Source organism: Bison bison, unplaced genomic scaffold (assembly GCF_000754665.1).
Source record: "Bison bison bison isolate TAMUID 2011002044 unplaced genomic scaffold, Bison_UMD1.0 scf7180017864341, whole genome shotgun sequence".
Taxonomy (NCBI): Eukaryota; Metazoa; Chordata; class Mammalia; order Artiodactyla; family Bovidae; genus Bison; species Bison bison.
This window is the reverse complement of record NW_011494913.1, coordinates 6,789,403-6,805,327: the sequence shown is the minus strand read 5'-3', so window position 1 is coordinate 6,805,327 and position 15,925 is coordinate 6,789,403. Positions and strand designations below refer to the sequence as shown.

The window sequence follows — 15,925 nt, the reverse complement described above, 5'->3', positions numbered from 1 at the left end:
ATCATCTCTCTGCCATGCTCACATTGTATTTCTGTTATAGCATGCTGCATGTGTCATATCAGGAAGAAATAGTGTTATTTCACATTAGAACTAACAATGGACACCCAGAGGTTATTGTATCAAATCTCTCATTCATAAATATAGATCCTTGTTATAGATTTATTTGATGAGATTTTCAATTACAGTTAGACTTATTTCCATCTATGATTAAACTTCTTTAAATGTTCTGTAGCTTCCCTTCCTGTGTTCCTTCTTCTTCAGGTCTTCTGTAATGAAATCAACCTAGCAAAACAGTAAACCAATGGGAACTTTCAATTTCAACTACAGACATATAAATTTTCATCATAGTGGGAACTAGAGTTGTAAAGATTTATATTCTACTTATATACAACATATTCAACATTGAAATAATTTTACTGAGTCATTTTAAGTAATTTTATTGCCATTATGACAGTTATGTACATATGTGTACTTCAAAACTCAATATAGTGACTATGTCACATCTATCCCTGAACCAATTTGATATTCTTAATATTTGCAAATTTTGCTCTCCATCCCCCTACACTCATCACAAGTAGATACTTAAAGCCACATTTTCCCAACATTGAGATTCCACATGCATCAAATGGATTTATGTATGTTGGATTCTTCATTAAAATTTATTGAATGCTAGTGATCTAAAACAAATGAATAGGACTTCCCTGGTGGTCCAGTTGTTCAGAATCCCCCTGCCAATGCAGGGGACACAGATCTGATATCTGACCCAGGAAAATCCCACATGCTGCAGGGCATCTAAGCTCATGTGCCACAGCCAGTGAGGCTGCACTCTAGGACGCGCGAGCTGCAAGTTCTGAGCTCACGTGCCCCGGCTGCTGACGCCTGCACACTCTAGAGTTCGTGTTCTGCAACAGCCACAAGGAGAGGCCCACACCACAACCAGAGAGCAGCCCCCACTCGCCATAACTGGAGAAGGTCTGCATGAAGCAATGAAGACCCAGCAGAGCCAAAATTAAAGTTAATTCATTTCAAAACTAATGAATAGAAGAAGGTCCAGAAAGATTTTTCATCCCAATATAAAGAAGAATATTAGTAATTTCAAATAGTGGACATTCATAAGACAAACTAGTCCCTATTATAAGAAGAAATAAGCAGAACCTTAAAAAACATATTTGCAAGTCTATATGAGATTCCAGAAATAGGAGGGAGATTGCATTAGGTGGAAAAGGTGGATTTGCCTTCCAAGAGGCTGTGGTTCTATTTCTGTAATCGCACCCTGGTCAGGGCATTCCTCAGAGCCTGATGGACCTGCTTGTTCCTCAGGGTGTAGATGACAGGGTTCAGCAGTGGGGTCACCACTGTGTTCACAAGGGCAGCCCCCTTGTTGGAGTCGAGTTGATTTGTTCCCTTTGGTTTCATGTATATAAAGACACAGCTGCCATACATCAGAGAGAGGACAATGAAGTGAGAGGAGCAGGTGGAGAAAGCTTTCTGTCGCTCCTTGGCTGATGGGAGATGCAGGATTGTGACGACTATGTTGCTGTATGAAATGATGGTTATAATGAAGGATGTCGAAAGGATAAACAAAGCAAGGCCAAAGGCCAACATTTCAATAGACCTGATATCAGAACAAGAGAGATTAATCAAGGGCCCCAAATCACAGAAGAAGTGAGGAATGACACGGGAGCCACAGAAGGATAACTGAGAAAGCTTTGTAACTGGAACCACCATGAGGGAGAACCCCAAAACTAGGCAGGCAGAGACCAGAAGGGAACACATCCTTGGGTTCATGATGGTTGGATAATAAAGAGGCTTGCAAATGGCCATGTACCGATCCAAGGATAATACAGCCATTAGGAAGAAAACAGTTGCTCCCAGGAAAAGAAAGACAAAGGCTTGTGTGATGCAGGCAGCAAAGGAAATTTTTTGCCTCCCCAACAGAAAGATGGCCAGCAATTTAGGAATAACGGTGGTTGTAAAACAGCATTCTAAAAAGGAAAAACTGCTGAGGAAGAAGTACATGGGGGTCTGGAGGTGATGGTCAGCCCAGGTGATGGTGATGATGAGTGTGTTTCCTGCGATGGAGGCCAGATACATCAGCAGGTGCACCGAGAAGAGGACCTTCCCCAGGTGCTGGACAGCAGGAAACCCCTCGAGCATGAATTCCGGAGCTGCTGTCCTGTTTCTTGCATCCCCATTCATGACTTTTCCATTTCTTCGATAAACTTTGTGCTATGCAGTGTCAAGACTAAGGAATGGGGAACCTTGTTTTATTACATATGTAAAATAATGTAGGCATGGTGACTAGATGTGTTTATTATTTTAAACATTATATTTTATGTATAGTTTTGTCCATTAATAAGTAAATATAAGTGATTTCTATCTTTGATTATGTTTACAGAGACACAGCCTAAAATCTTGGATAAACAAGAACTGCATGTAGCTACAAGTTTTCATAAAATCATTTTAACAGTGCTAGCCATTTTCCTAAATAGTCTATTGCTAAGAAGAAAAAAGTCTTTTTAGTTGTGTATCTACTTATGCAACATATTCCTGGTAAGATATCTCTCATTTCATGCATTTACAAGGTGAATATGGCAAAAGGAAAATTATAGCCTTAAAAAAACTTACGGTCATGGAGTCTGTCACTGCACACAAAAAATCCCCCCTTGATATACTTAGGATTTGACATCTTTATTTACAGCATCACTTGCAGGAAAAGTTCTGGTGGTCCGAGTTGCAGTTTTCTAAAGTGAGTCAGATTAAAAGAGTTAACAGACAGACTCTGATCAGATTGTTGGAGACCCAACCAAGGCCGATTTTCTACGAAGCCCAAGACTAGCTGGTAAAGAGGAGAATTTTTCCTTTGCCCTCTGCAGGCTTCCCAGGGGACGCTAATGGTAAAGAACTCACCTGCCAACGCAGGGGGTGTAAGAGACGCAGGTTTCCTGAATCCCTGAATCCCGAAATCAGGAGGACCCTCTGGAGGAGGGCATGGCAACCCTAGAGAATCCCACGGACAGTGAAACCCTGCAGGCTACAGTCCATAGGGTGGCAAAGAGTCAGACACAACTGAAGCGACCTAACATGCACACAGTGGTCAGTCTAGGGGAGATTCAATATTTCTTGACCCTTTCAGTTTATATATTTGGGGAAACTGGGGCTTCCCTGGTGGCTCATGTGGTAAAAAAAAATTAATAAATAAACCTGCCTGCAATGCAGGGGACCCAGATTTGATCCCTGGGTTGGGAAGATCTCTGGGGAAGGACATAGCAACCCACTGCAGTTTCTTGCCTAAAGAATTCCATGGATAGAGGAGTCTAGCAGGCTACAGTCTGTGGGGGTCACAAAGAGTCAAACATGACTGAGTGACTAACACTTTCACTCAGGGTGAGGACAAAAAGAGAGTGCATGTTTTGACTCTGGCAATTATTTTCTGATTCATCTTCTCTCCAATTGTCTACCTAAATAAAATAATACCTTTCACTCTTTAATCCATAAATTTCTTTACATGAGCCTTCCTCATGCAATTAGTGTTCATCTTTGATCTCTGAACTAGCCATCTGATACAGCCCAGTATCTAAGGTCAGCTTAAAGAGAAGCAGACTTCTCTTTAGTTTAAAATAAATAAATTACAGAATCATCCAATCACACTAAGGTCACATACTCAACAACATGTAACAGTAACCAGAGACTTGTCCTCTACTCTTGTAACAAAGGAAGATGCTGGTTTAGGCAGAAGGAAGGGAGGAAAGGAAAAGAAAGAAAGGCATAAAGGAAGGAAGGAAAGAGCAAGAGAGAAGAAAGGAAGGAAAGAGACTAGAAAGGAAGGAGGGAGGGAAGAAGAAAGGGAAACACCTGTATTTGAAATAACCCTAATTTGCCCCAGAGAAAATTTCAACATGTGTATCATGTCTGCTAAGCATTCTTCTTCATATGAATCCAGTTTTCCACAATTGGAATAAACCAAAGTGACAGTTCCATGGCAATCTTTCCTGATGAAATTCTGGGAAAGAAAGAAGAGCACATATTGCCCTTGACACTCTCCTGGAATCTGGGAGTGAGTTCTCTAGGAATTTCAAAAAGCTATCATACTCTCCTTGCAGGCTCCCAGTTTCCCAGACTCCCATTCTGCTCCTACCTCAGCTACCACCAGCAGGAGATGTCACTTGCTGGGAAACGTTACGGGGCATTGTGGGAGACAGTAGCCTCCTCTCAAACTGGTCCCTGGTACACACACTTCTCTAAAATTTCTAGAAAATGACTTGCAGGGCAGGTAAAATGCATTACCACTCCCCACCTCTCCAGTTTTAGGAAAATGCACATGTCTCTGGGAGCAGCAATGAAAGTGAAATGAATTTTCCCATCTATATTTTAGCACTGGACTGTCTCTTGACACCACTTAGGATCCACTAGGACCAGTGAGCACACCTGACCTCATTAGAAGAAGACAGACCAAAACCTTCTAGAGATCAAGGCTGCTCCAGGATCCCTGGTGACTGCTAATTGGGCATTGCTGGAAATATAAAATTATAGAAAGCACATTATAGTTAGTCTTTCATTATGTATGCAAATATAACAATATTGACTCACAAAGGTCTGGATGTCCCTCCATGAAAATCTTCAGTGGTGGACTACATATAATCCTCCTGGAGTTTATAAAGTCCCATTGCATTATGTTACTAATGTGGAGTTGTAAAGTCAAATGGAGAATTTGGATCCATACGTGGCCGTAATAAGGTAAAATTCCCCCTTATTCTGTCATAGCAGTGTCAAAGACACCAAATAAAACAAAACATTTCAGTAAGAGCCAGGGTCTCACAACTTAATACCAAAAAATGTCTAGGTTTCAGTTGATAGTAACTAGTCATAACAAGAACAAGGACAATTTCAACTCAAAAGAAAAAAGACAACACCAGTATCAAGATGACAGAGATACTAGAATTACATGACAAAGACTTTAAAGTGGCATTATGAGAAATGCTTCAACAATAAATTAAAAACATACTTGAAACAACTTTTTAGAAAATTTCAGTCAGGAAATGGAAGGCATAAAGAGTAACCAAATGAAAATTTTGGAACTGAAAAATACAGCAGCTAAAATTTTAAAAAATTCAATGGATGGGCTCAACAGCACAATGGAAGGGAAAGAGGAGGGAATCAGTGAAATGATAGAACAGTAGAAATTATTCAGTAGGAGCGATAAAAAGAAAATAGACTGAAAAAAATCTAAATACAGCCACATGGGCCTGTGGAACTATTTTTAAAAGATCTAACGATTTTATCTTTGAAGTCTAAAAATATGAGAAAAGGAGTGAGGAATTTCTGTACACCAGCAAGGAACATGTGGACATCGAAACTCGAAGTACAAAGCACTTACCATCACTCAGGAGAAATGAAACGCTTCTGTGTGAATCCAATAAAACATGTAGAACTTGTGTCATGAAAACCACAAGCTACTGAAAAGGAAAGAAGGTCAAAATAATAAAGAGATACAATATGTTCGTGCATTTGAAAACTAGAGAGGAGAGATCAAGGTGCGGAGTAAGAACACCTGGAGCTCACTTCCCTCCACGAGCACATCAAGAATATATCGCTGTGCACAATAATTCCCAGGGAAAAGTAACTGGAAACGAGCAGAAGGGCTCCTACACAACCAACACTGAAAGAAAGAGACACACGTCACTGGGCAGGAGAAGAAGAAAAGACAGTCGGGACCTCTGTTCCCGGGAGGGGACTCAGAAGAAAGCGAGATTGTATCTGCACTGGGGACTGGGCAGGTCAAGCACCAGACTGCGCACCCCAGTCCTGGGGTCCCACCCGGACGAGACAAACCCTCCTGGCTGCTTGGAGGACCACTGGGGCAGGTGGAAGAGCTAGAGAAGCCTAGACTCAGCTCATGAGGAGTGTAGGGTGGAGAGACATCTGCCCTAGCGGTCCCTAGGTTTCCCACGCTCCCTCACCACATGACCCAGCCCAAGCTGAGGAAACACTCTGGCCAAGCTCACTCCATGTATTGAATCTGAGGTGGCCAGTGCCAGGGGAAAGGCTTAGCCTTAGAATGCAGAGGTGATCCATTCCCAGAAAAGAGCCTGTGTGACAGTGATCACTGGTGGTGCTTTCTCAAGCTGGGTAACCAGTAACCACCAGTTTTGTTTTCGTTGGTGGCCGCACCAATGTACATTTCCACCAACATTGTACAAAGGTTCCCTTTTCTCCACATCCTTACCAACATTTGTTATTTGTGTTCTTTTTGATGATCACCATTTTGACAGGTGTGAGATGATATCTCATTGTGGTTCTGATTTGCATTTCCCTGATGATTAGCAAGGTTGCCCATCTTTTCATGAGCCTATTTTTCATCAAATAGGCTGCTGCTGCTGCTGCTGCTAAGTCGCTTCAGTCGTGTCCGACTCTGTGCCACCCCAGAGACAGCAGTCCACCTGGCTCCCCGGTCCCTGGGATTCTCCAGGCAAGAACACTGGAATGGGTTGCCATTTCCTTCTCCAATGTAGGAAGGTGAAAAGTGAAAGTGAAGTCACTCAGTCGTGTCCAACTCCTAGCAACCCCATGGACTGCAGCCTACCAGGCTCCTCCGTCCATGGGATTTTCCAGGCAAGAGTACTGGAGTGGGGTGCCATTGCCTTCTCCATCAAATAGGCAATTTGTCATCAAATAGGCTATTTGTCATTTCCCCTTTGGAAAAATGTCTATTCAGTTCTGATTAGCAAGGTTGCCCATCTTTTCACGAGCCTATTTGTTATCAGATAGGCCTATTTGTCATTTCCCCTTTGGAAAGATGTCTACTCAGTTCTGCCAGTTTATTAATCAGGCTGTTTAATTTTCTAATGTTGAGTTGTATGAGCTGGTTATATGCCGGGGTCCAGCCCCGGTGGATCCAGGGAAATTTGAAGGAGAGACGGCGTCGGCGAATACACTGGCTTTAATTAGATATTAATTAGAGATATAAAGAGTAATAGAATAAGGATAGCTCAGCAGGAAAATTCAGTGGAGAAAAGAGGCTGAGTAGCTTGGTTTACGCAGGAAACCAATAAAACTTCAAGACAAGAAGCTTGCACCATTTACGTAGGCCGCAGGTGTCCTTCCATTCTCCCGAAGGAGAGGAGACACTGAGGCCTCTCCGGTCGGATCTTAGAAGCCCAGGCAAAATTAGTAAGCTTGGCGGGCTCCGCGCTCCAGATGGAAACTCAGCCAGAGTTTGAGAGAGAGAACGACATGGGGAGACCAGTATTTCGAGGAACTGATCCCAATTTTTTATTTTCCAGGGTCTGTTTTTATACACTGAGGTGTTATACAAAAAGTCACATGGGAACAGCAGTCCTGACTTTCATTAAAGTCAGGTGCTTCATACAAATGTATACAGAGGTCTTAGGGGTGTTACATCATCTTCTGGCCAGGGGGCCTGCTGACAATTTATGACCCTCTCCTTGTGACAACAGTCAGTCAATACTTATTTCTCCAGGGGTGATTATCCTTAAAATAGACGCCACCTTCCGAAGGTACCAGATAAAATTGCATTCCTATAGGGTGAGGGTGTAGTGGGTTTTAATTAAGGAAAGAATTTGCTTAGCCTAAGGTCTAATGTGATTAATATCAAAGGTTAATACTTATTTCTTCTATATATTCATTAATGTGTATAAGGGCAGGGGATGTGGAGACTTAGCAGTAAACATTGGCTCAACAAATGAAAAACCCGTCACCAACACAATTTCTAATCAGCCCACTATACTTATGCTAATAGTTTTCTAACTTCTCTAAAGAACCTGTTTTTAGAAGGTTTAAAGCATCTCGTGCCTCTCACGGTTGGGAGGCTGTGAGCAATCACATGTGGCCAGACAAGCCTGTCAGGCAGGCTAGAGAACCTTCAGAGGAGTTTGTAGGTTGAAACACTCCTATCACACCCAGGAATTATTATTAACTGGAGCTCTAAGTTAACTCCTTCTCTGAAAGAGGTGGTGGGGGACAGCCCCCCGTAAAGTAAGAGGTGTAGGTGAGAGCACAAAGTAGTAAAGTAGGCAGACTCTGGTTTTGGGGGTAGATACTCGAAAATTTCCAGGGGGACTCCTGAGACTCGATCCTGCCTTTGCGTATGTCGAGCCTCCTTCCTCATGACCTTTGCCACGGGTGGAGGTCCTCATGCCAGCTCCCGGCAGTTATATATGTTGGATATCAGTTATATAATTTGCAAGTGTCTTCTTCCATTCGGTAGGTTGTCTTTTCATTTTTTCAATTGTTTCCTCTACTATGCAAAAGTTTTTATTTAGGTCCCACATGTTTATTTTTGTTTCCTTTACTTTTGGAGATGGATCAAAAAATATTGCTATTTATGTCAGAAGAGTGTTTTGCCTATGTTTTCCTCTAAGAGTTACATAGTGTTCAGTCTTACATTTAGGTCTTTAATTCATTTTGGGTTTATTTTTGTATATGATATTAGAGAATGTTCCAATTTCATTCTTTTACATGTAGCTGTCCCATTTTCCCAGCTCCACTTATTGAAAAAACTTTCTTTTCTCCATTATAAATTCCTTCTTTTGTTGTAGACTCTTGTCCAATTGCTAAGTTATGTCCAACTCTTTTCGACCCCATAAACTGCAGCATGCCAGGCTTCCCTGTCCTTCACTATCTCCCGGAGTTTGCTCAAACTCATGTTCATTGAGTCAGTGATGCCATCCAACTATCTTATCCTCAGTCACTCCCTTCTCCTCCTGCCCTCAATCTTTCCCAGCATTAGGGTCTTTTCTAATGAGTTGGCTCTTTGCATCTGGTAGCCAAAGTAGTAGAGCTTCAGCTTCAGCATCAGTCCTTCCAATGAATATTCAGGGTTTATTTCCTTTTGGGTTGACTGCTTTGATCTCCTTGCTGCCCAAGGGACTCTTAAGAGTCTTCTCCAGCATCACAATTCAGAACCATCAATTTCCCATCACTCAGCCTTCTTTATGGTCCAACTCTCACATCCATACGTGACTATTGGAAAAGCCATAGCTTTGACTACATGGACCTTTGCCAGCAAAGTGATGTCTCTGCTTTCTAATATGCTGTCTAGATTTGTCACAGCTTTTCCTCCAAGGAGCAAGAGTCTTAATTTTTGTGGTTGCAGTCACCATCTGCAGTAATTTTGGAGTCCAAGAAAATAAAATCTGCCACTGTTTCCACTTTTTCCCCATCTATTTGCCATGGAATGATGGAACTGAATGCCATAATCTTAGTTTTCTGAATGTTGAGTGTTGAGCCAGCTTTTTCACTCTCCTCTTTCACTCTCATCAAGAGACTCTTTAGTTCCTCTTTGATTTCTGTCATTAGAGTAGTATCATCTGTGAATCTGAGGTTGTTGATATTTCTCCCAGGAATCTTGATTCCAGCTTGTGAGTCATCCAGCCCTGAATTTTACATGATGTACCACACATATAAGTTAAAGGAGTAGGTGACAATAAAGCCTTGATGTACTTTCCCAATTCTGAGCCAGGCTGTTGTTTGATGTCTGGTTCTAACTGTTGTAGATTAATTGACCATAAGTGCATGGATCTATTTATGGGTTCTCTATCATATTACATTCATCTGTATGTCTGTTTTTGTGTCAGTACCATACTCTTTTGGTTATTGTAGCTTTGTAGAACAACCTGAGGTCAGGGAGCGTGATTTCTCCAGCTCTGTTCTTCCCTTTTGAGATTTTTTTTTTTTTTTTGGTTAATCTGGGTCTTTGTGTTTCCATACAAAATTTAAAATTCTTTTTTCTAGGTCTGTGAAAAATGCCATCGGTATTTTGATAAAGATTACATGAATCTGTAGATTGCCTTAGGTTGTATGGCCATTTTAACAATGTTGATTCTTCCAGTCTAAGAACATGATATATCTTTCTGTCTGTGTTGTATTCAATTTCTCTCATCAGTGTCTTATAATTTTCAGAGTACAGGTCTTTTGCCTCCTTAGGGAGGTTCATTCCTAGGTATTTTATTATTTTTGATGTGATGGTAAACATAATCATTTCCTTAATTTTTCTTTCTAATATTTCATTGTTAGTGTATAGAAATGCAACAGATTTCTGTATATTAATTTTGTATTCTGAAAATTTATAGAATTCATTGATAAGCTCTAGTTTTCTGTTGGTGTCTTCAGGATTTTCTATGTATAGTATCATGTCATCTGCCAACAGTGACAGTTTTACTTGTTCCTTTCTAATTTGGATTTATTTTATTTCTTTTGCTTCTCTGATTGCTATGTTATGGATTTCCAAGACTATATTAAAAATAGTGCCAAGTGAAAAAAGAAATGAGAAAAATAAAACAATATCATTTACACAAATTAATAATATATACATAAAAAACAAATATATCTTTTCACAAGAACACAAATTTTTTTTTAATCTATATTAAAATCGTTGTATATGGAAGAGAGAAAGGACGCACTAAAAGGGGATAAAACTGAGTATATTGATAAATAAAAAATGTAACAGAGTTTTTGCATGGATGAATAATGATAATGCTTCATGAACTGAAGAAGATGTTAACTCTCTGCATTCAAGGAAGAGAAAGAAATAAGGAAAGGAAGAAGGGAAGGAAAGAAGGAAAAGAGTCTCTGTGGATTATAATTCATTACAATTCAGGAAAATGAAGCATTCTAAAAGTCCTCTATTTTCTGACTAGTCAATCATAGTCTGAGCACAAGTGTTTAAAAAGGAAAACACAGCATATAGGAGCACACAGAGGCAGATGAACTCGATGTCACACCACCAACATGTTGAAATTCAGATGCATGGAATAACAGCATGCTAAAAGCAGGAGGCTTGCTCACCCCTCAAAAGGAACAAAGCAAGACAGAATCACGACTTAGTTCTTGAATGTGACATGGAGCCAGTGTAAAGAATGTTGTTCTCAGGAGCCCAAATCCCCTCCTCCAAGTATGATTCTCTAAAAATACCAGGAGCGCTCTAGCCAGGCTGCCAGGATAGTACAATCCAGCTGTGGTGGATGGGTAGAGCTCTCCTCTGAGGGGAGTACTGGGCTCACCCTAGCTGGCAGTGGTGGATTAAGGTCTGGCCATTCTTCTGGGTTTTGTCCGCTTCCAGGAAGAGTGGGCCAAATACCTTCTGCTTGCCTTTGATAAAAGTAACCCCTCCAGCCTCCTTTTCCAAGAGAAGAGGGGTTCTCAGAGTAAATGGAAAAGACAAACTAAGAATGTTTCATGCAATGAAAATTAATTGTGATAGGACTTCTCCAGTCTTGTGGAGTGCCCTTTCTCTGTAAACAAATGCCTGCTCCTGCTGCACAGAGCCCTAAGAAACCCACATTTGGGAAAGTGGCTCAGGTATGTTGTCTCTGTTAATTGAGTGGCAGACAGCACTGTACCAACTCAATACATCTGACAAAAGCTAGTAGGCTCTAAATCTTGTGTCCTTTGCAGAGGCTAGTGTAGTAGCATTTTCCAAAAACTTTCAAAAAGGTTGCTCTTCCAGGACCATTGGTCAGGTTGGCCAGGAGCTTCAACAGGTTTGTCACTTTTTAACAGCTTATTGTGAGAACCAAGGACAGTACCAGAAGCTGGAGTCCGTGGTAAGCTATAATATATGTTGGTGGTTAGGAGCTTATGCTCTTAATTCATGGAGCTTCCTTTCAAATCGTATCTCCAACATCCATTCATTTTGTGACTTGGCCACGCTACCTAGCCTCTTACAGCATTGCTGGAAAACCAGAGACAAATTGTGGGAGAACCTCATCCCAGATCAGACATACAGAGACTCTCATATGAGTTGGCTGCAGTCGTCACTGTGGCAAAAGCAGCACAGCAGCAGTCACGAATCTTTCCAGTGTGAGAGGGGACATCTCTGGTTGGCTGTAGTTCAGTGGTTCTCACCCAGGGACAATTTTTCTTCCTCCCCGCTCACCTCCCAAGGAGATTTGGCATCTCAAAAGACACTCTTGATTGTCTTAAACTGGGGTTTGTCTTACTGGCATCTAGGTGGTAGAGGCCGTTTGTTGCTAAAAATCCTACAATGCACAGGACAACCACCACAGCAATTGTCCAGCTCAAATGCCCATCGTGTTGAGGCTGACAAACCCCAAAGAAAAATGAAAGCCAGCCTAAAGCACAACCATGCGCCTACCATATTGTCTTGGCTCAGAGGTCAGGAATGTGGCTAAGACTGAAGTTCATGCTGAAGCAGCCTCCACAGAGAGGGGGCTGGATGCACCACAGGCCCATATCTTATTTTCATCAGCAGACCCTCCTTTTGTGGTTGCTGGTGCTGGTAGACCGATTCCTATCACTTGAGTCAGGGAAACCAAAAAGGCAAGGGCTCGTGGTTGGTGAATCATTTTAAAGAAGGACGTGGTCTCCTTTTCCCCTGACTGATGTTTATCACTGAAGACAAAAAGCAGAGAAAAGAGAAGAAGTGAAATGTCTATCAGTTCCTTTCTCTGACTCTTCAAAGGACTGATACTGTGAAATCATAGAAAGGGCTTGCCTGCTGGATGCCTGTGGGATCATGAGTTTATCTGCATCAAATCACGAAGACTAATAATTTTAAGAGACAACACATGAAAACGAGAACCTCTTCTCTGTATCAGCTAAGTGAGGTACATCGGTGTCGTGCACGTGTGCTAAGTTGCTTCAGTCATGTCCGACTTTTTGCGACCCTCTGGACCAGAGCCAGACAGGCTCCTCTGTCCATGGGATTCTCCAGGCAAGGATACTGGAGTGGGTTGCAATGCCCTCCTCCAGGGGATCTTCCTGACTCAGGGATTGAACCCATGTCTCCTGCATTGGCAGGTGGGTCCTTTACCACTGGCGCCACCTGGGAAGCTCTCACATTGGTGCCAGTTCTCACAAAAAGAACAAAGTCTCAGTTGCAAGGTCAGTTTAAAAAAAAGAAGAAGAAGAATCATTTGTTCTGAGAAGGCAAATTCCAAGCAAGACAACACTCAGCAGGGAGGGATGCGCTACCTGTACCAGAAGGGCTATAGAGAGAAGGATCAGTTGCTCAGACAGGTAAGATAACAGAACCTAAGACAGAGGACTCAACTCAACAGGAAAGTGAAAAGTTTTCCTGAAAACAAAAAATGGACCTGTTGAATTTAAAGAGCAGGGAAAAAAAAAAAAAAAAACTGGGTCTGAAAGAAAATGGACTTTGGGAGCTGGGAGAGAATCTAGGACTAAAGAAAGGTTGCTGATCCATCTCCATCAAGGAACTCCATTTTTTGGCCTTTCCTGAGTAGAGGTGGTGTCCCTCAGGAGCCTGAGTCTTCCTGAGATAAACAGGATCCACTTTACATCGGGGACCACTGAATGATTTCTCATTCTTCCATCCCAACTGCTTCTCCTCACCAGGTCATTTTTACAGTCAAATCCTCTGCAGGCCCAGTGGCCCCTTTCTGTCTGGTCCCACACCACTTAGCCCCCACTCACTCTTTCCAGCTAACCACTGCAAACATCACTCTGAGACAGGCAGGGCCGAGGAGCTGTGACATCCAGACTTCCTTGGCCGCTCCTATCCTTGGTGATCATTCATCAATAGCAACATTTTAAACTCACATAGCACTTAATACCTTTGGCTTAAGTTCTCTCATTCAGTCTCGGCTCCATCTCTAGGTTGACTTATTGTCCTCATTATTCTTACAAGTAAACTAGAGCTCAGATGGACTGAGTGATCTGAAAGAGCCTGAATATGAACCCAAATCTTCTTCCTCCCAGGTCAGGGCTCTTCCTACACGACACACATCTCTGTGCATCTTCAGCACCATTACACTACACCCTGTAATGCAGCTCTCTTCACGCCTTTTCTTTTTATACTCATCAATATGGGTACTAGTGTCTTCTTAATTAGGTTACCAGTTTTCTAAGGATGTAAGTCAGGTCTCATATTGCTGTTTTGTCAAATGAGTAATGCTCTGTTAAACACTCAATAAGTGTCTAAGCATTTAATTTGCTTTTTAATCCATTACAAAATGTAGGAAATAAGCAACCAAGATGAAAAACACAACATATGTTCTTTGATGTGTACTGAAAATCAGTGAACACCCTGAGGCATTAGTGGTAGTTTTCAAGGCCCGATTCATTGCAAAGTCTCTGAAACCACTGAGGGCCTGAACATGCTATTTGGGTGTCAGAATTCCATTAGAGGTGATTAGACTCAGTCCCTACCAACCTACGTACCAATGCCTCAGTCGGCCTATGGTTCATCAAATTCTTGAATTTCATGCCCCACGTCACTGTGCTTCTGTTGAATGCCAATGAGAATACTGGATGAAGAATCATGGACAACTCATTCCTTATAAATCAACATCAAATTCTACTCTCAGTCTCCATACACAATAGCAAAAAATATGTGTTTTTCTTCAATCCCAAGGATTCAGCTAAATAGTCATGACTTGCTCCTATCATTTTTAATGGGTCACAAAAAAGAGAATCGATCTTTCAGTCCCATTAGACACAGAGGATTTGTCCACGCAGTAGTATTCTGCAACAATAGGAGGGTAGCATTGCCTTCTTGCAAAGCTGTGTAACTTTTAAAGCTAAACCATAGCAGTAGTCCCCACTCCAGGTCAATGAGGTATGTCAGGTATTCATGATTTGAGAACAAAGACAAGAAGGAATAAGAAATCACAGGCATTTTTCTAAATGTTTAGCTCAGATTTTAAAGCTGAAATTTCTACATTCAAAACAAAGTAGAGATTGTGTGTGTCATACTCATCAAACTGCATGCATTGTAGTGTGCACCATTTTTGTATATAAATTATACCTCAGCAAAGCTGTCGAAACAAAGTGATGATCCTAATAGTATGTTTCACTTTGAGTGTTACTGAGAAGAAAAGGGAGAAACAAAAACGACAGCAACAGTTTTCATTAGAATCAGAAACTGTTTTAAAGTCTAATTGGCTCCAGAGGAAATACTTGGGGTGAGATAGCAGGAGTAGGTTTCTTAGGAGCAGGTGGTCACCTTTAAGAAATTCTTCAGCCTGGAAATTCTCCAAGTGCCAGAAGGCCCACATGCGCTGCCCAACTCTTTTAAGGTCCACACACCTAAAGTTTTGGTGTCGTTGCAAGATTTACAGTCTGAACATGGTACAAACAAAAGAAAAAGAAAAAGGAAAACATTTCCATACAGCTGTAATTCTACAAGACAAGGCGCCTTCTCTTCTCCCAGAAATCTTAGTTTCCCTGCCAACTTAGTAACGACATTACTTCGGGGTCAGATCATGAGACCCCACATACTGGAGGCTCACATCCAACCACAGTCTTCATGTCAGCCAGCCTAAGGGCCCCAGAATTTGAAGCTCATCCATTCTTTTGGGTAGAAGAGACAAATTTACTTACTTTCCAGGCCAGAAGCTCACTCACCAGACCCTTCATAGAAAGGTCAATTCTCACTTAAACTGCAGTCTCAAAGAAGAGCTTCAAAAGACACAGGTTAATTTCTGAAGAAGGGGAAAAGCTTCCTGAGAGCTGCTTTGACCTCCTTGTTTCTCAAAGTGTAGATGAGGGGGTTGAGAGTAGGACTCAACATAGTGTATAGCACACCAGCCAACTTGCTCTTCTCCGCGCTGTAGCTGGAGACAGGGCTTATGTAGGCGCAGAAGACGGCAGCGTAGTACATGCACACCACAACAAGGTGCGAGGAGCAGGTGGAAAAGGCTTTCTTCTTCCCCTCCGCTGTCCGCATCTTTAGGATGCTGGAGATGATGAAGCCATATGACACGATGGTCATCAGGAAGTTCAGTATACCATAAAAGGCATCAGCCAGGACAATCATGATGCTGTTCACATAGGTGGAGCTACAGGAGAGAAGTAGCAGAGGAGGGACCTCACAGAAGAAATGGGCGACAACATTGGGGCCACAGAAATCCAAGCGCAGCATCAGCCCAGCGTGGATGGCCGTGTTGAAGGCACACAGTGCCCAGACACCCGCGGCCAGCGT

At 42.0% G+C, this 15,925-nt stretch overlaps 2 protein-coding genes across 2 annotated transcripts in view; both read right to left on the bottom strand.

The window, feature by feature from the left end:
- Window positions 1–1,254: 1,254 nt before the first annotated feature.
- LOC104999057 (olfactory receptor 6C75-like) lies at window positions 1,255–2,199 on the bottom strand. Its single transcript, XM_010854517.1, has one exon. The coding sequence runs from the start codon at window positions 2,197–2,199 to the stop codon at window positions 1,255–1,257; it is 945 nt and encodes a 314-aa protein (XP_010852819.1).
- A 13,219-nt stretch (window positions 2,200–15,418) lies between these two features.
- LOC104999027 (olfactory receptor 13A1) overlaps window positions 15,419–15,925 on the bottom strand; it is a 1,033-nt gene continuing 526 nt past the window's right edge. The window contains exon 2 of the mRNA XM_010854483.1: window positions 15,419–15,925. This exon is cut by the window's right edge and continues 1 nt beyond it. Coding sequence (XP_010852785.1) covers window positions 15,419–15,925 — 507 coding nt within the window.